General features: G+C 37.6%; 1 protein-coding gene across 4 annotated transcripts in view; it reads right to left on the bottom strand.

Annotated features, from left to right (window-relative positions):
• Nucleotides 1-8,517: 8,517 nt before the first annotated feature.
• SUCO (SUN domain containing ossification factor) overlaps nt 8,518-24,878 on the bottom strand; it is an 86,629-nt gene continuing 70,268 nt past the window's right edge. For 3 of the 4 annotated variants that reach the window (XM_059145426.1, XM_059145425.1, XM_059145427.1), the window contains 2 exons: nt 11,611-11,666; nt 8,518-10,557 (listed from right to left, as the gene is read on the bottom strand). In XM_059145426.1, coding sequence (XP_059001409.1) covers nt 10,114-10,557; nt 11,611-11,666 — 500 coding nt within the window. In that variant the 3' untranslated portion in view covers nt 8,518-10,113. The remainder of the gene's footprint in view (nt 10,558-11,610; nt 11,667-24,878) is intronic. The other variant, XR_009347306.1, reaches the window with a different exon arrangement.

The raw sequence follows: 24,878 nt of genomic DNA, 5'->3' as shown, positions 1-24,878 counted from the left end.
GGCCTCTTTGATGTAATGATGTACATTAGCATTTCATTGCCCTTCAGTGTTCTTTTTCATGTGGGGATTTTGAGTCATTTTTATACTTCCTCTTTTAAAGTTCCTTAAACCCCAATAAATAAGAATAATGATGGCCTGCTCTTGGAGAAAGCAGACTTTCTTTACCACTGATATAAATACTATTCACTTCTCCTCCTTGCTGCCTGGTTCTTGGATTTGGACTGTGTAGACCTCCTGACCCCTTAAGGTTAAGGGCTGTGGCAGTCCCTGCCTCATCAATTGTGTTCATAAAATATTTAGCTTACCTCACTGAACAAAAAACCTCTTTGAAAGAAAGATTCATATATTCTTATCTGATAACTACATGCTAACATATTCTTGGCATATCTTTTTCTAAATTGGACCTTTCTCTTAAAGAACTTACTTCGGGCTCCCAATTCCCTGGAGTAAGTCAAAATAATTTTTAAACTGAGGTATAATTGACGTATATAACATTCTATTAGCTTCAGGTATACGGCGTAATGATTTGACATTTGTATGCTTGCAATTGATCACCACAAAAAGTCAAATTAATGTCTGTCACCTTATATTGTTACAATAAATAAAAAATTTTTACAACTTTTCCATTAAGAAATTTGATACCTATAATTTTTTCAAAGGGTATTATTGACTTGTTCCCCACCGCCCCAAGAACTATTGCAAAACATAACCTTGAAATTTTTATGATAACTAGTTATCATTTAAAAAATTTTAAGTAACACTGAGAGGACAGATACTAAATGCAACATTCTGTCCCAAAAATATATAGTTAATGCATTTTTGAGTCTTTGGTCTCGGGCTACGACTGCAAAATAGGGACTTTACAGGGCAGGTCCGACAGCCTAAGAGCCGGAAAGTGGTTCTGTGAGTTCCTCAGAGGGCTCTTGGCATTCTCAGGTCCTGTCCCCGAAGTGTCCACCAGGAGGCGTTACAGCGCGCTGGTTAAGAGCCCAGACACTGAAGTCCTGCAGTGAGACAGGCTTAAATCCCTGCTCTTCCTCTTACTACCTTTGTGACATCGCTGTGCCTCAGTTTCCTCATTTTAAAACTGGCACGATAGCAGTAGCTACTGGATCATTAAATAAGAGGCTATGTATACAGTGCTTGAGCATGGTTTTGGCACCTAGTAAGAGCAACTTCTATCAGATGGGATGCTTTGGGCGTGACACACGTATGTACCACAAAAACCTATTGAGAATGGCTTAAACACAAGGAGGATTTATTATCTCATTTACCAGGGAGTCCCAGGATAGGGTGGCTCCAGGACTGGTTGGTTCAGTGGCTTAGAGTGAGGTCACGAGCAACTTCTGTTCCACTCTACCCTCCTTGCCTTGTCAGACTTCCCTTGGACAGGCTGCCCTTGTGTGTGGTAAGTGTACATATACTGTTCAGACAAGTTGTCCGGAGGGAAAACATCCTTCTCTTACTACAACTTGATTTTTTTTAACAGCAAAGAAGACCCTCTCTTGGCAGGCTTTTCTTCATTTGCCACTGGCCAGAATTTCTATACCTAAACCAGTCACCGGTGAGGTGAATGGATTTACATGACTGACTTGCACTGACCAAGACTTATGTCTGTTCTAGGAACAAGGTCACCTCCCTCAGGAGTATGTGCCCCTGAAGTTGGGGGAAGAAGGAGCACAAAAGACTGGTGACTGAGTCCCACCCAGAATATTAAAAAGTTGAGAGACTGGTTTGCTAAGGACTCTGATGGTATGAGCAAAGAGTCTGCAACCTGTTGGGACTGAGCTGCATTCCCCGGGTTTACGGCTGAGGATGCATCTTTTCAGAGACAAAATATGGACCACACGTGGCAGTCATCTCCAGGGGTTGGACTGGTGGGACTCCTGTGGGACTGCAAAGAATTGTTAGAGTTCGGATGTGAGGAGAAATGAGCTAGGAGAGTAGGAGATGTTGGGCACAAGCTGGATGCTTGAAATTGGAATTAAAGATTATGGACATTGGTAATGACAGAAACTAGGATTTAATTGGAAATAAGTGGTGGATATAAACTGGAGAGCAAGATCTTTGGAGAAAGAAGGCAAGGAACTGAGAAACTAGAAAAAAATAATGTAAGGTGGACATTGAAATCCTCAAGAATTGTGACAGAGGCAGCAGTACTGGAATGACAGGGACCCCAGGAATGAAGATGAGAGAGGGCAAGAGAAAAGGGATTCATTTGCAACAAGGATAAATAGTGGATGGTATGGTTTGAGGGTATCAGATTCAGAAAGTGAATTTTAGAGCATGGAGATCCAGGGGACTAACCATCTATCTAGTCACTGTCTAGGCTGTGTGGTGTGAGGGGTGGAGAAAGTTGACCTCCTGGAAAGGATTTGAGGGAAGTAGTTTTGACTAGAACAAGGAAGTGAAAGGAAGGTTGAAACAAGTTAAAGATTTAAGGAATTTTATTGATGATTGATTTTGAATTCCAGAGGGCATGACAGAAGTGATGAGGAATTGGTGAGGAAATATGGAAGAATATTCCAGAAGGAAGACTGTGAAAGCCACATGAAGCTTCCGGCAGTGATAAAATTAACAGGAGTCAAGGGCATATGAAATTTGCCTTAATGGTTTTGAGGAAGAAAGTTGTGGCAAGGCTTTATACTGAAGGGTAGAATCCTGCAGAGTCTGGAGTGGCTTAGTGACCTTCATGATAAAAGCACTGAGGGTCTTACTCTGAGCACATTGAACTTAAGGCTCCCTGTTGACCTTGCTAATGGTGGTATCGACACTGAAGCTGGAGCTGATAGTCTTACACCAAGCTCCATTTACACATGAGCTCCGTTTGTGACCTGCTGGTCCAAGATGCTCAGACATGAGGGGTGAGATCTAACTCTAGACTTTAATGTCCAGACATTAATAGCTAACACTGAGCGCAGTATATGCTAGGTACATGATAGTTTTACATGTAATAGCACAGTTGATCCTCAGAATGAGGATCTGAAGTAGGTCTTATTATACCTGTTTACAGGTGAGAAATCTGATGCTTAATCGAGATTTTGACTGATTGTGATTTGTCCAATGTCATCGTAAGAGACGGAGAGAAATATGAAACCAGGCAGTCTGATTTAAAAACACTTGCTCTTAAATTGTATGGTACACCACCTACCTGGGGAACTTATTAAACCATCCTGGGTTTAAAACTTGCTCTTTATCCCTTATTCATTTAAAAAACACAAATGCAGTATCTACCCAAAGAAAACAAAAATGCTAATTGGAAAAGACATATGTACCCCTCTATTAATCACATTATTTATACAAAGATATGCAAGCAACCTAAGAGTCCATCAATATAGACGGATTAAGAAGCTGTGACACACACACACACACGCACACACACACAGAATGTAATATTAGCCATAAAAAAAGAACGAGATCTTGCCATTTGCTGCAACATGGATGGGTACTTAGAGGTATTATACTGAAAGAAGTAAATCAAAGACTTATTTCTAAAAAACAAAACAAATATCTAAAAACCAAAATGAATAAGAGAAATCCATAAACAAAGACCCAATAAGAAAGAAAACAAACTGATTGTTCCAGAGGGGAAGGGAGTGAGGGACAGGCAAAATGGGTGAAAGGGAGCGGCAGGTACAGGCCTCCAGTTACGGAATAAGTCACCATGAAGAAAAGTACAGAACAGGGAATACAGTCCGTGGCAATGGTATCGCAATAGCTTGGATGGTGACAGACTCCATGTGTGGTGAACGTAGCCTAACATATAGGTTTGTCCAATCACTCTGCTGCACACCTGAAACTGATAAAACATTTTATGTCAACTCTACTTCAATAGAAAGGGGAAAAATAATAAAAATAACAAATGCTTGTTTGCTCAGACAGACTTATCGCTTTGCATATTGTAATGTAAGGCATTTGGGTGAATTTTAATATGTGCTTTATAAAAAAAAAATGCAACACAAAGTTGGTGGTCTAGGGTGAATGACCTTATAATTGCAAGTGAAGAACTCTGTTGTAAACAAATATTCTAAAGATTAATTTTGAAAGTAATAAAGTGGAGTATGATGTAGAGGTCATGAATACATACTCCTAAGATAAATTTTTTAAATGTCTTCATGTTATATAAATGGATACTTGTGGGTTGGGATAAAATGTAATGACAATATTAACACATCACTAGAAAAACTGTCAGCGCTCACTTTGGTAGCCCATACACTAAAACTGGAATGATTCAGAGAAAACACACACGGGCCCTTGTACGAGGAAGGCAAGCAAAGCCATTCAGCATATGCATTTAAAGAACCTAAATAGACAATACAACCAAATGAGCCTTGACTAGACATTGGACCAAAAAAAAAAAAAAAAAAGTACACGTGGGGACAACTGGAGAAATCTGACCATGGACTAACTGTCTATTAGACTATGGAGTTAACTTTTTTAAAAAAAATCTTACTTATTTGACAGACAGAGATCACAAGCAGGCAGAGAGGCAGGCAGAGAGAGGGGGAAAGCAGGCTCCTCGCTGAGCAGAGAGCCGGATGCAGGCTCGATCCCAGGACCCTGGGATCATGAATTGAGCCGAACGCAGAAGCTTAACCCACTGAGCCACCCAGGTACCCATTCCCAGCTTTTTAGTTTGAAAAATTTCAGTTGAATATCTGTACAACCTTTACCCAGATTAAACATTAATATATTTTTTTCTTGTGTGTGTGTGTGTGTGTGTGTGTGTGTCTGTTTGCATACATCCATGCATAATACACACATTGTTTTAGGTGAACCATTTGAAAGTTAGTTGGGACATTAAGACCCTTTACCCCTAAATACTTAAGCATGTGTTTATTTCCTTTTTCAGTTTTTTAAATTTAAATTCAATTAGCCAACATCTAGTCTATCATCCGTTTTTGATGTAGTGTTCAATGACTCATTAGTTGTATAACACCCCATGCTCATCAGATCACATGGCCTCCTTAATGCCCATCGCCCATTAACCCATCCCCCCAACGCCATCCCTTCTGTAACCCTCGGTTTGTTTCCTGGAGTCCAGAGGCTCTCATGGTTTGTCTCCCTCTCTGATTTCTTCCCATTCAGGTTTCCCTCCCACCCCCTACGGTCCTCTGCCCTATTCCTTATATTCCACATACGAGTAAAACCATATGATAATTGTCTTTCTCTACTTGACTTCTCAGCATAATCTCCTCCAGTCCCCTCCATGTCGATGCAAATGGTGGGTATTCATCCTTTCTGATGGCTGAGTAATGTTCCATTGTGTATATGAACCACATCTTCTTTAACCATTCATCTGCTGAAGAACGTCTTGGCTCCTTCCACAGTTTGGCTATTTTGGACACTGCTGCTATGAATATTGGAGTACAAGTGCCCCTTCTTTTCACTACATCTGTATCTTTGAGATAAATACCCAGTAGTACAATTGCTGGGTTGTAGGGTAACTCTATTTTTAACTTCTTGAGGAACCTCTATACTGTTTTTCAGAGTGGCTGTACCAGCTTGCATTCCCACCAACAGTTAAGAGGGTTACCCTTTCTCCACATCCTCTCCAACATTTGTTGATCTGTCTTGTTCACATTAGCCATTCTAACTGGTGTGAGGTGGTATCTCATTGTCGTTTTGATTTGTATTTCCCTGATGGCAAGTGATGTGGAGCATTTTTTCATGTGTCTGTTAGCCATTTGGATGGCTTCTTTGAAGAAGTGTTTGTTCATGTCTTCTGCTTATTTCTTGCCTGGATTATTTGTCTTGGGTGTTGAGTTTGATTAAGTTCTTTATAGATCTTGGATACTAGCCCTTTATCTGATGTCATTTGCAAATATCTTCTCTCATTCTGTCAGTTGTCTTTTGGTTTCGTCAAGTGCTTCCTTTGCTGGGTGAAAGCTTTTTTTTTTTTTTTTTTTTTTTTTTTTTTAAGATTTTATTTATTTATTTGACAGACAGAAATCACAGGTAGGCAGAGAGGCAAGCAGAGAGAGGAGGAAGCAGGCTCCCTGCCGAGCAGAGAGCCCGATGCGGGGCTCGATCCCAGGACCCCGGGATCATGACCTGAGCCGGAGGCAGAGGCTTTAACCCACTGAGCCACCCAGGCACCCCTGGGTGAATGCTTTTTATCTTGATGAAGTCCCAATAGTCCATTTTTGCCCTTGTTTCCCTTGTCTTTGGAGACATGTCCTGCAAGAAATTGCTGTGGTCAGTCACAGAGGTTGCTGGCAGGGTTCACTTCTAGGATTTTGATGGATTCCTGTCTCACATTGAGTTCTTTCATCCATTTTCAGTCTATTTGTGTGTGTGGTGCAAGGAAATGGTCCAGTTTCATTCTTCTCTATGTAGCTGTACAGTTTTCCCAACACCATCTGTTGAAGACAAGGTCCATTTTCCATTGTATATTCTTTCCTGCTTTGTCAAAGATTAGTTGATCATAGAGTTGAGGGTCCATTCCTGGGTACTCTGTTCTGTTCCATTGATCTCTGTGTCTGATTTTGTGCCAGTACCATACTGTCTTGATGATTGCAGCTTTGTAATAGAGCTTGAAGTCTGATATTGTGATGGCATCAGCTTTGGTTTTCTTTTTCAACATTCCTCTGGCTAATAGGGGTCTTTTCTGGTTCCACATAAATTTTAGGATCGTTTTGTTCCAGCTCTATGAAAAATTTCAATGGTATTTCGGTAGGGATGGCATAGAATGTGTAGATTGCTCTGGGCAGCATAGACATTTTCACAATGTTTATTCTTTCAATCCACAAGCATGGGATGTTTTTCTGTCTCTTTGTGTCTTCCTCAATTTCTTTCATGAGTGTCTGTAGCTTCTAGAGTAGTGATACGTTACCTCTTTGGTTAGGTTTATTCCTAGGTATCTTATGGTTTTGGATGCAGTTGTAAATGGGATCAATTCCTTAATTCCTCTTTCTTCAGTCATACTGTTAGTGTATCGAATGCAACTGTTTCTGTGCTTTCATTTTTGTATTCTGCCATGTTGCTGAATTGCTATATGAGTTTTTGCTTTGGGGCTGAATTTTTTGGATTATCCACATAAAGTATCATGTCATCTGGGAAGAGCAAGAGTTTGACAATTTGGATGCCTTTTCTTTCTTTTTGTTGTCTGACTGCTGAGGTTAGGACTCTAGTGCTATGTTGAACAGTAGTGGTGAGAGTGGGCATCGCTGTCATGTTCCTGACTTTAAGGGAAAAGCTCTCATTTCTTTCCCAATGAGAATGATACTCGCTGTGAGATTTCATAGATGGCTTTTATGATACTGGAAGTATGTTCCCTCTATCCTTATATTTTGAAGGGTTTTAATTAAAAAAAAGGATGCTATATTTTATCAAAAGCTTTTTGAACATCAACTGAGAGGATCATATGGTTCTTATCTTTTATTAATGTGCTCCATCTCATTGATTGATTTGCCAATGCTGAACTACCCTTGCATCCAAGGAATAAATCCCACCTGGTCTGGTCGTGGAAGCATGTGTTTTCTAAGAATAAGGTCATTGACTTACGTAGTCACAATACTAGTTAGTATCACACCTAAAAAAGTTAGTAATTCTAGGAGTGCCTGGGTGGCTCAGTCAGTTAAGCGTCTGTCTTCGGCTTAGGTCATGATCCCAGAATCCTGGGATAGACCCCCACATTGGGCTCTCTGCTCAGCAGGAAGCCTGCTTCTCCCTCTGCCTGCCACTCTCCCTGCTGTGATTTCTCTCTTTCTCTGTCAAATAAAATCTTTAAAAAAGTTAACTCCAGGGGTGCCTGGGTGGCTCCGTGGGTTAAGCCTCTGCCTCTGGCTCAGATCATGATCCAAGTATCCTCCGATCGAGCTCTCTGCTCAGCGGGGAGCCTGCTTCCCCCTCTCTCTGCCTGCCTCTCTGCCTACTTGTGGTCTCTGTCAAATAAATAAATAAAATCTTTAAAAAAAAAAAAAACCTGCTTTACTTGGCATCTTTGCAATGATCCCCCCAGTTTCCTTTAATTTTATGCTGTCTAATGCTTAACGTTAGAAAAAATAAAATGAAGCTAACTATCAAGCAACACTGAAAGCCTATCTCGTATACATAGCTTTGCTTCTTACCGGGCACAAGTCTACAACTGGCAAGACCTTTTTTTCTCCTCATATAATCTCAGAGAGGAAAAATAAACCCCGAAGTGTAAAATGTCATGCTCTGGTTAGTTGCGTGAAAGTTGAAAAGTAAATTATCAAGTATTACACTCTATTTAGATATGGAAAAACTTAGAAATTAGTCCTCAAGATGGCACCCGCTAAGAGGAAAACACATACATGTGTTCTACTAAATAAAGATCAAAACTCTAATGTTAGTGTTTGAAATCGTGAAATTATGATTGTACATGGAAGAAAATGTTTATTTTAAGCTCAGTCAGTTTAGAGCTGGCTGACATGTGATCAATCATGTAAGGAGATGTTGCTGTGTTTAGTTTCCAAAGTGGCAGAAACTTCAGTCTATGTTCTGAGCAATGTATTTGTAAGTTTCTCCACCAAAGAACAGAAGAGCCCGTAATTAATAAAGACAAGTGTTCGGATTTATTTGGAAATTCACAGTTTCTAATGGCACTCCAGCTCCGCAGTTACAAACTGACAGCCACCTTTCCACAACTCTGGGCGCCACATGCACATCGTGGAGCTTCCCGCTCTCCCTCCAAGCTCACCTGGACCTCTTCTCAACAAGCTTCTATACAATCAGGCCCTCCTGCTCTGAATGGCTAATTGTACAGACTGGAAAAAAAATTTAAATCATCTAAAACATACTGTTAACCTAAAAGCAGCAACTTAAACAAACAAAAAAGGCTTTAAATAGGTCACATTACAAACAATACCCCACCCGAGAGGTATTAGACAAGTTTAAAAACAGTTATTACTAAAAGTGCTCAATAAGTTATAACTTAAATCTTACAACATGAAATGGTCAATTCTCTCCCTTTCAAGAAGAAACTTCCCACTTTCACTCATTACTGTACAAACACACACTAAGAAATCATTTTATTCAAACACAGTCGCTGCCAATTATTTTTTAAAGGAAACAAAAGACAAGGTGGAGACAGACACACTGACATCACAGGTATGCCTCTGCACATCTGTAGCCAATACAAAGCAAACATCAGGACTAACGATCCCTTTAGACTTGACCAATTAGACAAGGCTTGACAAAGTCACTCACTGGATCCGTGCACAGGTACATAGGCAGTGATTTTACCACGAGACCTGGACTCATTCGACGAAGCTCCAAAAGTTCTATTTGTAGAAACAGGAAAGAACTACCTGAAAGTCCAGAGGATTAGTGCTTATTGTGAATGTTTAAGATGTAATGTAGCTAACGAAAACCCTTACAAGTGGTTAAATGTGCTTAAAAGGTGAATTCATAAAAAATCTATTCGCAAATACCAGTCATTTATAAGAAAAAATCTTGTAGGCTTTTTTCTCATTGAGTTAGTAACTAGAGAAAAACGAGTGTGAGTAAGTTGAATGAAAATATCCGTATCTCTGCTTACCTAAAAGAACAGAAGAGAATTCCAGCAAGTTTCTGTTTCAAGTGAGTTTGCTACAAGAAGTCTATCTGGCAAGTCTGCGGGACCTTTACACTGTCTGACCCACATTACGGAACTTCAGGTGCAGATCACCTTAAAGCCTTGTAGTGTTTGCAGCTTCAAAAAACTAACAAAGTTATAAAAGAAATCAAATGACAGAAAAAGTTCTCCCTCCTCTTCCAGTGGCATTATAAATAGACAAAAGGCACATAAATATGGGAAGGTGCAAGAAATAGGAACAAAGCTAAAGGAAGAGGTTTAGGCTTTCATTCCTATCCCACCCAAAGGAACTGGGCTTCCAAATTACGTTTGTCCCAGTAATTAATCTGTGAAAAAACATCTTTATAAAATGTCTACCATTGTCCTTGTAGGAAGTGATCAGCCTTGTAAAACTGCAGCTCATTAACCAAGATTGACACAATCCCACCTACTTCTTTAAAAAGGCAGAAACCATAATTTCTGAATACTTTTCCCATTAGTATTTTCTCCCTCCCCCAAACCCTTCGAATACCACAGACTGTTCTTCAAAGAACAACAACAAAAAGTCTCCAGTATGAAAAGTTCTGTTCATTTTAGATGTGTCCCGAGACCGCTGTGACACCAAATGTTCCCACGGTGATCTCTTTGTTTCCTTTGATTATGTCATGCAGGCTCGGTAATGATCCTGACTTAGTCTGTATTAGAGTTTTTATCAATTTTCCTTGGTCTTGGACTTTAGATCGCCTTCGTTTTAAAGCCCTCTTCTCAGTTTTTGTCTTCTGGGACTGTCCGTTGCACAGACTTGTGCAAGCTGAAATGCCACAGAAGTAAGACTCCTCTGACTGTGATGAGGTTTCGGAGCTTCCTTCAGACGGAGGACCCTTGTACGAAGAGTGATAAACTTCTCCCATATTAGAGAAGTCTCTCTGGTTCACAAAGGGCTTCCTTCCTTTTAGGTCTCCATTGGCTATAGGGTGCAATGGATCTGCTGGTTTTATGGTTTCAATTTTTTCAGTTTTATACTTGCAGCGTTTCTTCTGCAACACAAATTTTAAAACAAGGCAGTAATGAGACCTCCAAGAGTTACCTCATCAAACCACCTGGAGGGCTGAACTATGCAGGAAACTGCCAACTCCCGGTGAAAAGTAAACAGTATTATGTTCAAACATACTGTTATGTTCTGGATAGATATTAACCATTATCTTCCCATTTTGTAAATGCTGCTCAATCACAACTCCTTACTTAGCTTAGCTGCTACCTCTGAAAATAGATTTAGGGGGTGATAACTGACATCTGAGTACTTACTAAGCATCAGGTAGAATCCTAGCTGCTTTCATGTGTATCCTACTTACTAAGAAGTGAGTATTTATCCCTGGTTACTAAATGAGAAAACCAAGGTCCAGAGGTTTGGTTCCACACCCAAGTTACAACACAGTAAGTGGCCAGGTTGGGACTGAACCCTGGGCTATTTGGCTCTAGAAGTCCAAGTTCTTTCACCTAGAGATCATTACCTCTAATCAAACTGAGTACAACTTATTTTGAGAGGCAAAACAGAAAACGCAGACTTTATAACCAAAAAGCCCAAGTATATTTTGAGTTTTACCACTGACTTAATGGATCATTCAAAGACAACATAAACCCTCTGAATTTTGGTTTTCTCATTTCAACTCGGGGATACTACCATCTCCAGGCTGCTGTGAGGAATGCAGGAATGGCACACGCACACACTGTGCCTAACACGCACTGATAATAAACAAGGACTACTACCCAGGCATCAGCAAATCTTCTCTATAAAGGGCCAGGCAGTAAGTATTTTAGGCTTTACAGGTCACATACTGTATCTCTTGTATATTCTTTTTTATTTTACAACCCTTTAAGATGGCTCCAGGCTCATACAGAACAGGCCACAGGCCAGATATAGCCTGGAAGTTGTAGTTTGCTGACCTCTGTAACATTGACTTGTATCAGTATTATGATTGGACATATACAGTAAATTTAAGGACCACTTAGAGATACCAAACCTTTCTACCCAGTTCTTTATCTACTATGTCATAACATACCAATATACTTAAAAAGAATCAAAATATTACCTTTTTTTCTGGAGAGAACTTGAGGGGTTCTACGATGTACAAATCATTTGGGTCTACTGTAAGAGGAAATAAAAAGCAGATATGTAGTATATTATGCTAAGATAAACACTAAAAATATTATATATTGTCCCTTAGTGATTATTTTCCTAACCAATGAGTTTATAATTATACATTAAGCATATATTTATGTATTTTAAATTAGTGAAAAGTGACAAGATGGGAGATGGTACCATTTTTATCTGAGGTTTTACCAGTCTCCTTCAAATAATTTCCTTAAGCTTCTAACGGACAGCTAGCCATCAGTCAACACAGTAAGGATCCCTCTCAGGGCCCAGCCCTATCCTTTACCTAGTAAGAAGGTAACATCACCAGGTTAAGCTAGTAACAAACCCATACATCATCTGAGTATTTCCCTAAAACACTAAGCTACACTGTGTCACGAATGTGGGTTAATTATGTACAACAAGCAGTGACCAGGTACAAAAGCCAGCTAAAGGAACATCCACATTAAAAAAGAAATTTAAGAAGTTTTTTCTAGATGTATTTTACTGTGATCGAAACTCTGAATGCCAAAATCTAAAAATAGCTTTAACATGCAATATAAATGACAAAGCAATAATGAATAAACACTTCTGGCAAGGTGAGTAAATTAGAAATATTCGCTTTAGGTTTCTAAGATTTCATTCCTTTAAGCACATTAAAGACAGCTGCATACCACTTCCACACTGACAAGATAAATGTCTTGTCAAGAAAGACATCTGACTGACAAGATAAACGGAATTTCAGTCCTACTGAGCCCATTAAAAATAAACAATACGTGGTCTGACAGAGCCAGAAATTTTTAAGCTATAAAATTCACTCTAAAACTTCATATACTGCAAATTTACTAATAACATGATTCAACCAATTATAATTTTTTACATTATGTCCTAGAAATCTGTTGAGAAAGTCATCAAGTATATCAAAATATCTAAACATTCTTCTAAACAGCCATTTCTATCAGTTACTAATCTCACTCAAATTGATCTTAAAAAAAATGGCACTTTTAGAAATGGTTGTTAACTGTTACTCAGACCACCCTCTCTACGAAAGCAACTAAATATGGATTTAACAAGTCAGGAAATAATAGATGTTGGCAAGGATGTGGAGAAAAGGGAACTTCTTACATCACTGGTGGGAATGCAAACTGGTGCAGCCACTCTGGAAAACAGCACGGAGGTTCCTCAAAAACTTGAAAATAGAGCTACCCTACAACCCAGCAATCACACTGGGTATTTACCCTAAAGATACAAATGTAGTGATCCAAAGGGGCACGTGCACCCGAATTTTTATATCAGTAATGTCCACAATAGCCAAACTATGGAAAGAGCCCAGATGTCCACCAACAGATGAATGCACAAAGAATGTGTGTGTGTGTGTGTGTGTACACACAACGGATTACTCAGCCATCAAAAAATGAAATCTTGGGGCACCTGGGTGGCTCAGTGGGTTAAAGCCTCTGCCTTGAGCTCGGGTCATGGTCCCGGGGTTCTGGGATCGAGCCCCATATTGGGCTTTCTGCTTAGCAGGGAGCCTGCTTCCTCCTCTCTCTCTCTCTCTCTCTTTCTCTGCCTAGTTGTGATCTCTGTCTGTCAAATAAGTAAATAAAGTCTTTTAAAAAAGAAATCTTGCCATTTGCAACCATGTGGATGAAACTATAGGGTAATTTAATTTACACTAAGCGAAATAAGTCAATCAGAGAAAGTCTATTGTATGATCTCACTCATATGCAGAATTTAAGAAACAAAACAGAGATGCATAGGGAAGGGGGGTAAAAATAAGACAAGAAGAAACCAGAGAGGGAGACAAACCCTAAGAGACTCAATCATAGGAAACAAACTGAGGGTTGCTGGAGGGTGGGGGGGGGGGGGATGGTATAACTAGGATGATGGGACTTTAAGGATGGCACGTGACGTAACAAGCAATGGGTATTCTATAAGACCGGGGAATCACCTCTACCTCTGAACTCTACCTCTGAAACTAATAATACACTATATGTTAATTAACTGAATTAAAATTTTTTTTAAAAATCACTAAAAGCACTGAAGAGTAGCCAAGATTAAGTAGGCAATCTCTAGACCAAATCTGAAATAAAAGTAGGACGCCAGATAGTGAAGTGGAACACAAAAGTCATTCTTGTCCTGACAGCATTTGCCAATGCAGGAGTATGTGAATTTTAGCTCTGATGGTATGAAGAGAATGAGTCAGAAATAAAATCTCCAGACCCACCCACAGTAGTAGTCTAGTAAGACACCCTCACTCATCGCCCTGTAAGCTAGGACTCTAAGGACTATCCTCAGAGTAAGAATTAACCCAGGCAGTGCAGGGACTGACAGTCTGAATTTCCAGATCTGGCGGTCCAACTCACCTCATGCCACTAACATAAAATATTCTTGAATACAAAGCAAACACAAATTTTCTCTGGCAGAAGGACCTACCTTCTAGCTCTCTAATTATCCCGACAAATTATTTTTCAAAGAGAAGGACCAACACACAAAGGTAACCAAGCCCAGAAAGACCAGAGGCATCTTGAGCAAGAGCCTACGGACAAAATTAATGAACAGATTCACAAAGACTTAAGATACTAGAATTATCACAAAGATAAGATTATAAAGACAGGTATACTTACTATGTCTAAATAAAAAAACAGCTTGAAAGTATCTGCAGGAAAAATAAAACAAACAAACAAAAGGGACCTAGATGTTTAAAAAAATACTGAAGCAACTCCTAGAAATGGAAAATGTAATAAATGACATTAAAGACTCGATGAAAGAATTTAATAGCAGATTACAGATAGCTAAGAATGTGTGGTCTGGAAAACAGTTCAGAAGAAATCACCCAAATCTAACACAGAAAGGCAAAAAGAATGGAAATAAGTAGAGTTTAGGGAGCTAAAGTGAAAAGGATGGGAACATCCTGAATTAAATGTGGATTCTAAAAGAGAACGAGGTAGAGGGAATGTTTCAGGGGGAAAATAATGGTTGTTAAGAATTTTCCAATCTTGGGGCACCTGGGTGGCTCAGTGGGTTAAAGCCTCTGCCTTCAGCTCAGGTCATGATCCCAGGGTCCTGGGATCGAGCCCCGCATCGGGCTCTTTGCTCAGCGGGGAGCCTGCTTCCTCCCCTCTCTCTCTGTCTGCCTCTCTGCCCACTTGTAATCTCTGTCTGTCAAATAAAATAAATAAAATCTTTAAAAAAAAAAAAAAAAAAGAATTTTCCAATCTTGACAAAAGATACCAACTGAGAGATTCAAAGAACCCAACAAATTTAAACAGGAATAAAGAAAAAAAGATCATGTTTCAGTATGAAGGGAAGCAATGGCAAATGGAAATTCTCCGAAAGCAGACCCGAAGAATTAAGAATCGGTGTACATGTGCATAAATGTAAATGAACGTGAAGTGTGAAAAATAATCACAGTATTCCTTGTTGAATTACAACTAAGAAAAAAATAGAATTTAAATACACAAAAGAGTAGCATGTAAGCCAAGTTGGAGATAAAAGATCTTGGTACTGTCCAAGAAGAGGAAAAAGTACTCATTAACTGCAGATTTTGACAAGTATTTGTAAATTCTAAAGTATGAGAAAATGTCAAAAATAATGCACAACTTCTAATAACAGAAAAAGAATCTCTTCTCCGCTCTAACAAAAAAATCTCTTTGGAAAAGGGAGGAAAAATAAAATGTTAATAGGTAAAAGTGAGTATCTTTACACTAATAAATTTTAACACTTAGTTGACATAGAAAAAGTCATGGAAATTTTTAATTTAAAGTGGCAAAAAAATCAAGTTCCTATAACAAAAACTCCTCTTACAAGGACAATTCTGGACCTACGTGAATAAAAATTCAAAAAAGAAATAATTATAATCTTTAACTCTTCCCGAGAACTAAAAATAAGAGAGCACTGACCATCTGATTTTATACACCTTACACACCAAAACCCAACAGTGTGAGAAATAAAAAACTACATGCCAGCCTTATTCATGAATAGGTAGCAAAATCCCTAGAGTATCAAAAAGAATTATGTGAAAATAATAATATGAACACAACACACACATAAGTATCATGACCAACTTGTATTTATTATGTAATAAAAATGTGACTCAAGAAAACTGATTAGTATACTTCATTTTAATAACAGATCTGAAATGATCATCTTAAAAGAAGCTAAAAAAGTATTTGGTAAGATAAAACGATTCACGGGGGAAAGGAATTATTAGCAAACTGAGAGGAACTTCCTTAGATAATGGGTATCTACTGAACATCTATGACAAATATAATACTTAAGACTAAGAGTTTTCCTTTAAGAATGGGAACAAGACAAAGGTCCCTATCAGGTACTTCTATTCAACACTGCTAAAATGCTAGCCACAACAGCTAGGGAAACAAAGGAAATAAAATCTGTTAAGGATTGGAAAGGAAGAAACAAAGTTGTCTTTAGTCTCAAAAAGGGTGTCTGTATTCATGGAAGCTGCCATTCTGTCCTAACAACAAGTAAAAAGCTAAACAAACTAAAAAATCAACTCTTTGTGTATCTTCGGAAAAGTGAGGTCACACAACAAGTGACTGTCTCAAAACTCAGAGACAGGCAGATACACAGAAACCTCTGTGGGAATCAGTGCCCATGTAGGAAAACTTGAACTACATTAATTGATATATTGATGGATGCTCAGTGTGGGTCAATCCTTAAGTTAGAAAATCCAAGGAGGATACCCGTCAGAGTGGAGCGTCGACACTTCTGTGAGTTTTACCTCCAGAAGCTCTTTGAAATATTCCAGAGTATTCTGTTCTTAACAAGGACTGACTTTAGGAGAACTATTTTAGTAGAGCTGAACCTGCTGGTGTTTTATCAGAGCCTGACCTGTCTAAGGGAAAGGGGAAACCCGAGAAGCACTAACGAAGTGAACAGTCCAGGGAAAAGACCCACCAAAAGATTTAGACCTAATAACAGGAGTCCAGAACGTTTCTTCTACCACCACACTTCACCACCACAGGAACTGTTTACCAGTTCCTTTTACCAAGTACACCATCTCCCACCTTTCAAAAAGAAGAAAGAATTACAAGGCGTTTCTTAAGAAAGCAAAGAACATAGTTCGAAGAGACTAAACAAGCATGAGAACCAGAGTTAGATGACAAGAATGGTGGACTTATCAGACCAGGAATTTTTTAAAAAAAGTATGATTAATATGCTAAGGGCTTTAATGTAAAAAAGTAGACAACATGCAAGAATAGATGGATAATGTAGGCAGAAAAGTTCTAATGAAGGATAAAAAAGAAACACTAGAGCAAACACAGTAACAAAAATGAAGAATGCCTTTGAGGAGTTCACTGGTAGACTAGACACAGTTGAGCAAGAAACACTGAGCTTTATGACATGACAATGGAACTTCTAAAATTAAAGAGAAAAGGGAAAAAAGAAAAAACCACAGAACAGAATATCCAAAAAAGTGCAGGTCAACTGTAAAATGTATAATACATGAGTAATGAGAATACCAGAGGGAAAGAACAAGAGAAAGGAACAAAAGAAATATTTCAAGTAATAATGAATGAGAATTTCCCCCAAATTAATGTCAGACACCAAACCATAGATCTAGGAAGCTCAGGCAACACAAAACAGGATAAATGCTGAAAATACTACACCTAGGCATATCATATACGAATTCCAAAAAGTTCAAAGATACAGAGAAACTCTGAAAAAGAAGAAAATTACTTACCTAAAGAAAAACAAAGACAAGTTATATCTGACTTCTCAGAAATCATGCAACAAGAGGGTGGAGTAAAATAAAGTATTGAGAGAAAAAACACACTATACCCTACAAAAATTATCTATCTCCTACAAAAATTATCCTTCTTGGATAAGCAAAAAATTGAGGGAAATTATGCCAGGAAACCTTGCAAGAAATGTCAAAAAGTGTTTTTTTTGAAAACTGGAAAATGACACAGGTCAGAAACTGAGATCTACATAAAGAAAAGGAATGTGTGTGTGTGTGTGTGTGTGTGTACACACATACATACATACACATATACATACACATACATATATATGCTTATGTGCAAGTGAATGACAGCAGTGATGTAAGAAATGGATGGGAGAAATTAACAGTATTTTGACAAAAGAAAAGAAGAAAAAGAAGTATCTTGTTATTACAAAACAGTTGTACTACCCATGAAGTGGTACAGTGTTATTTGAAAGTGGATTTGGGTTAGTTGTAAATGTATATTGCAAACTCCAGGGCAACCACAAGAGAAAGTGAAAGAATACATGCTATGAAAGGAGAAAATATGGAATTATATACAATGCTGAACTTGAAGTACAAAAGGCAGAAAAAAGTATGAAAGACGAAAATGGAACAAAGATAACAAACAATAACAAACAGTAAATATTAATTCAACTATATCAATAATCGCTTTAAATGTAAATGGTCTAAATACACCAATTCAAAGATTTTAAGACTGGAACAAAACACATGACTCAACTGTATGCTATTTACAAGAAACTGGCTTTAATGTTTAAAAAAAATTAGACAGTTATATAGTATAATGATTCAACAGTTCTATACATTACTCCCTTAGTGCTCATCATGATAAGTGTACTCTTAATCCCCTCTACCTATTTCACTCACTCATGCCCCAACCATCTCCCCTCTTGCAATCATCAGTTCATTCTGTATATCTAAGAGTCTGTCTGTTTTTCCTGTTTCTTAAATCCCACATATGAGTGAAATCATACAGCATTTGCCTTTCTCTGATTTATTTCACTTAGCATTATACTTTCTAGCTCCATTCATGTTGTTGCAAATGACAAGACCTCATTCTTTCTTAAGACTGAGTAATGTTCCATTGTGTATGTGTCTATCTATCTATATATATATAGATAGACACACACACCACATCTTAATCCATTCATTTATGGATGGACATTTCCATAACAAGGCAATTGTAAATAATGCTGCAATAAACACAGAGGTGCATATATCTTTTCAAATAAGTGTTTTCATTTTTTTTTTTTTTAAGATTTTTATTTATTTGACAGACAGAGATCACAAGCACACAGAGAGGCAGGCAGAGAGAGAAGGAGTTGGGAAGCAGGCTCCCTGCTGAGCAGAGAGCCCGATGCGGGGCTCGACCCCAGGACCCAAGGATCATGACCCAAGCCAAAGGCAGAGGCTTTAACCCACTAAGCCACCCAGGCGTCCCTAGTGTTTTCATTTTCTTTGGGTAAACAGCCAGTAATGGAATTACTGGATCATCTAGTAATTATATTTTTAATTTTTTTGAGGAAACTCCATACTGTTTTCCCCAATGGTTATACCAGTTTGCATTCCCGCCAACATGCATGAGGTTCCTTTTCCTTCATATCCTCACTAACACTTATTGTTTTTTATGTTTTTGATTTTAGCCATTCTGAGGTGGTTATTTCATTATGGTTTTGATTTGCATTTCCCTGATGATTAGTGATGTTAAGCATGTTTTCATGTGTCTGTTGGTTATCTGTATGTCTTCTCTGGAAAAATATCTATTCAGGGCCTCTGCCCACTTTTAATTGGATTATTTGGGGATTTCTTTGGTGTTGAATTGTGTAAGTTCTTTATATATTTTGGGTATTAACCCCTTATCAGATATATCATTTATAAATATCTTCTCACACTCAGTAGGCTGCCTTGTCATTTTGTTGATGGTTTTATTACTATACAAAAGCTTTTTATTTGGGGGTAGTCTAAATAGTTTTATTTTGCTTTTGTTTCCCTTGCCTAAGGAGACATATATAGAAAAACATTTCTATGGTCAAAGTCAAAGAAATTACTGCCTATGTTTTCTTCTAGGAGCTTTACAGTTTCAGATCTCACATTCAGATCTTTAATCCATTTTCAGGGTTTCTTTGTGTATGATGTAAGAAAGCAGTCCAGTTTCAGTCTTTTGCCAGTAGTTTTCTGGTTTTCCCAGCACCATCTGTTGACAAGACTGTGTCTTTCCCACTGTATATTCCTGCCTCCTATGTCATATATTGACGGATCATACAGACATGGGTTTACTTCTTAGCTCTCTACTCTGTTCCACTTCTCTATTTTTGGGCTAGTACCATATTGTTTTGATTACTATGGCTTTGTAGTATAGTATATCTTGAAATCTGGGATTGTGATATCTTCAGCTTTGTTCTTTTTCAAGATTGCTTTGGCTATTTGGGATCTTTTGGTTCCATGCAAATTTTAGAATTATTTTTTTCAGTTTTGTGAAAAATGTTGATATTTTGATCAGGACTGCATTAAATCTATAGATTGCTTTGGGTAGTATGGACATTTTAACAGTATTGGTTCTTCCAACCCATGAGGAGGGACCATCTCTCCATTTGTGTCACCTTCAACTTCTTTTATTAGTGTTTTCTAGTTTTTAGAATACAGGGCTTCACCCCCTTGGTTAGGTTTATTCCAGGTATTTTATTATTTTTGGTACAACTGTAAATGGAATTACTTTCACAAGAAACACACTTCAAATACAGATATAGACGAAAAGTACAGGATAAAGAAAGATATGCTAACACAAATAAAACAGGATTCGGTATATTAATTTCAGACAGAGCAGATTTCAGAACAATGAAGTTATTAGGGATAAAGAGGACCATTTCATAATGATAAGAGGTCAATACTCCAAGAAGACTTACAATCTTACAGTAAGGGTAATAATCCTTAATGCATATGTGCCTCACAAAAGAGTGTCAAAATACATAAGGCAAAAACTAACAGTACTCCAAGAAGGAAGAACACATGAATCCATTACATGGCTGGACGCTTATGATGCCCCTCTATCAGAAATGGACAGATCCAGAAAGCAACCAGTAAGCACAGAGTTAACCTCAACAGCACCAAAATCTACTGTATTTTTAAATACCATCAATAAACACACATGTGTGCCCATGATACAATTTACAACAGCATGAAAAAATATTCTAGGAATAAAGCTCCCAAAAGTTTGACCCTTTTGGAGTAAAAAGGGATATGCTATATCCTTCCCAAATTGATATGCAATCTATGTAATCTCAATCAAATTTTGTTTGCGATGAAACATTAAGTAGAGGATTCCAAATCTATATGGAAAGATAAAGAGCCAATAATGGCCAAGAAACCTGAAACAACTGAAAATTCACATAAAATTATACACTGGAATTCCTACCTAACACCAAACATTAAAAAAAAAAAAAAAAAAAAAAAAGTAAATTCCAGGTAGATTAAAGACCTAACAATAAAAACTGAAGTAAGTATTTAAAAGAAATTATAAGAGAATATCATCCATAAACTTAGGGCAAAAAATTCTGTTTCAACAGGAGATAAAAAAGCTAACCATAATGGGGGAAAATGTATACATTTGATTACACTAACATTAAGAGGAGCTTCTCTTCTTTAAAAAAAAAACTCCATATAAAACACAAATTTCAAAGCAAAAATAAGGTATCTGCAAAATACTTATCAATGACTAGAATCAAAATCTTAAAAATAATTATATACCACTACAAAAGATATAAACAACCCAAAAGAAGAACAGGCAAAACCTTAAAATTGCCCAGGAAAGTCAAATAACTAAAAGGCATAAATAAAGATGTTCAACTTCATTAGTAATCAGGTAAATGCAAATCACAACTTTACTGAGGTTAACAAACACTTTAAAACTTAAGAATCCTAAGTGTTTGTTGGCAAGAATGCAGAATAATGGAAATCCCCACAGCACTGGTGGAAGCACAAACTGTGTTATGGCCACTCTGGAAAAGCCTGCGTTACCTGATGACTTGCAGATCGGCATTCTCTATAACCCAGCAGTATTACACCTAGGTAGTATTCCTAGAGAAATTCATACAACTATGTTCCAGAATACAAATGCATGTTTACAGCAGCGTTAACTGTAATAGCCCCAAGCTAAGCAATAGTAGAATGGATAAATTCACTGTGAATTAGCTACTGAAATAGTATACGATATTAAAATGGGATGCAATCGTGTATATGAATCTCCCAACAGAACGCTGAAGACAAAAATGTTTACAGATGGTATGATTCAATTTATCAAAAGCTCAAAATCAGGCAAAACCTTTATTACATTGTGAGGGATCCAAACACTGAAGGTAAAACTATTAAGAAAATCAAGTGTATGATTATTTCAAAATTCAAGACAGCTATTTCTGGGAGAAGCAATACCAAGAGTGCCCATCTTGTTCCACTCCTTGATCTGAATGTTAGCTACACAGGCATGCACTTTATAATGACTTCGCAAGTTGTATATTCTAGCTTGTGCACATTTTTGGTTTTTTTTTCCCTTATATTTCACAGTAAAAATGTAACAATTTGAAACAATTTTCAACAAAAACGAAACAATTTTGGTCCACCTGATTTATCAACAAAAGTGAGAGTTGCAAATCAAAGTACAAATCTGATGAAGAGAGAGAAGGATACTAAGAGAATAAGACTTAAAATGAATTAATGTTAAGTTAAAGCATGGATTATCTAAGCCCCATTATTATCTTAAATACTTAGCAGGCAAGAGGTTATGTAATTTGTCAATTTTGTATTAATCTGTATCGACTTTGTACAAAATCCTAGGATATATAATAATAAGACATGGAGCAGTACAACCAAGCCACAGAAAAATGACTGTAAGAGACTACTATGAACTGTACTCCAAAAAATTGGAAACCCAGAAGAAATGGATAAATTCCTAGCAACACACATCAAGAATAAATCATGAAGAGAAAATATCAAAAGACCAATAACAAGTAAGGAGACTGAATCAATAATCAAAACCTTTCAACAAAGAAAAGCCCCCCAACTAGATAGTTCCATTAAAGAATTCTACCAAACATTTAAAGAAGAACTAACACCAATTCTTGAAACTCTTCCAAAAATCTGGAGAGGGAACACTTCCAAACTCATTCTATATAACCAGAATTACCCTGATACCAAAGCCTGACAAAAGCACTACAGAAAAACTACAGACCAATATCCCTAATGAATACTGATACAAAAATCTTCAATGAAATATAAGCAAAGGAAATTTGATAGTACATTAAAATGATATTACATAAATGGAGATTTATTTCTAGAATAACAAGAATGATGCAACATATGAACATCAATCAATGTAATACACATGAAAAGAGTGAAGGACAGGGGCACCTGCGTGGCTCAGTGGGTTAAGCCTCTGCCTTCAGCTCTGGTCATCATCTCAAGGTCCTGAGATCGAGCCCTGCATCAGGCTCTCTGCTCAGCAGAAAGCCTGCTTCCCCCTCCCTCTCTGCCTACTTGTGATCTCTCTCTCGCTGTCAAATAGATAAATAAAATCTTAAAAAAAATAAAAGAATGAAGGACAGAAGCCACGTACATGATCATCCCAACTGATGCAGAAAAAGCACATGACAAGATTCAACACCTTTCATGCTAACAATACTCAATAAACTATGAACAAAAGGAAACCTCAACATATTAAAGGCCATTTATGAAAAAGCCTACAGCTGACATAATAATGACGAAAGACTGAAAGCTTTTCCTCTAAGATCAGGAACAAGACAAGGATGCCAGCTCTCTTCTATTCAACTTAGTACTAGAAGTCCTAGCCAGAGCAATTAGGCAAGAAAGGAAATAAAAGGCATCCAAATCAGACAAAAGGGGGGTTGCCTGGGTGGCTCAGTCAGTGGGAAGTCTGCTTTTCCCTCTCCCTTTCCCCCTCCCCCTCCTTGTGTTCCCTCTCTTGCTGTGTCTTCCTCTGTCAAATAAATAAATAAAATCTTTAAAAATATAAAAATAAAAAAGAGGACACAAATGAGAAAACATCTCACGTTCATGAGTGGAACACTTAATACTGTTAAGATGTCCATACTGTCAAATGATAATACAGATTCAGCACAATCCTTATCAAAATTCCAACAATATTTTTTTGCTGAAGAAGAAGAAAAAAAAAATCCTAAAATTTTTATCACTTCTCAAACGACCTTAAATAGGCCAGACTATTTTTAAAAAGAATAAAGTTTGAGGATTCATACTTCCTGATTTCAGAACATGTCACAAAGCTATAGTCATCAAAACAGTGCTGTACTGGGATACTTGAGTAGCACAGTCAGTTAACCACAGAACTCTTGGTTTCCGCTCAGTGTCATGAGATCAAACCTGGTGTTGGGTTCTACGCTCAGCATGGAGTCTGCTTAAGACTCTCTCTCCCTATTCCCTTGTCCCTCCCTGCCTCTCTCTCTCTTAAATAAATTAATCTTAAAAACAGAACAAAATAAAACAGCATGGTACCGGAGTACCTAGGTGGCACAGTCGGTTAAGTGTCCAGCTCTTGGTTTCAGCTCAGGTTGTTATCTTAGAGTTGTAAGATCGAGCCCCGCATGAGGCTCTACACTGAGCACAAAGTCTGCTAAGATTTTCTCTCTCTATCCTTCTGTCCCCCACCCCCACCATTTTCTGTCTCTCAAATAAATAAATCTTTAAACAAAATAAAACAAAACAGCGTAATACTGGCATAAAGACTGGTAAACAGACCAAAATAATAAAGGACCCAGAAACAAACTCACACATACAGTCAAATAATCGTCAACAAAAATAGTAAGACCAGTCAATAAGGAAAAAGTTTCTTCAACAAATAGTCCTGGGAAAACTGGATACTGACATGTAAAAGAATGAGGTTGAACCCTATTTTCCACAATATACATAAGTTAACTCAAAATGGATTAAAGACCTAAATATAAAATGTAAAACTGTAAAATTCCTACAAGGAAACATGAGGAGACTACATGACATTGGAGATATTAACAACAAAAATGTTAAAGAAAAACTCTTTTTAAATTCATTTAAATTCAAATTAAATTTAAAAGGACATTTCTCCAAAGATGATTTACAAATGTCCCGAAGCACATGAAAAGATGTTCAACATCCCTATATCAAAAGTCAGAGATCAAAACAGTGGCTACCCTGGGGAGGGATGGACAGGGACTAGAAGAGCAGAAGCAGTGGCTGGGATGCTGGATAATGTTCTCTCAGTCTGGGTGTGTTGTCACACAGGTGTGTTCATTTGGTTTATGAAAATTCATCAAGCTTTACACATAACAATTACATTTTCTTAATACCTAACACTTAAATTAAAAATGTTATTATAAAAGAAAATCACCCAAAAGAACAAAAAAAGAAAGAAAAAAACAGGAAGGAAGAAGAGATTTACTAGTGTTGAGCAAACACACATACAATAGGTTGTCTCTGTG

Source organism: Mustela lutreola, chromosome 14, assembly GCF_030435805.1.
Source record: "Mustela lutreola isolate mMusLut2 chromosome 14, mMusLut2.pri, whole genome shotgun sequence".
NCBI classification, from domain to species: Eukaryota; Metazoa; Chordata; class Mammalia; order Carnivora; family Mustelidae; genus Mustela; species Mustela lutreola.
This window is presented reverse-complemented; position numbering and strand designations above follow the sequence as displayed.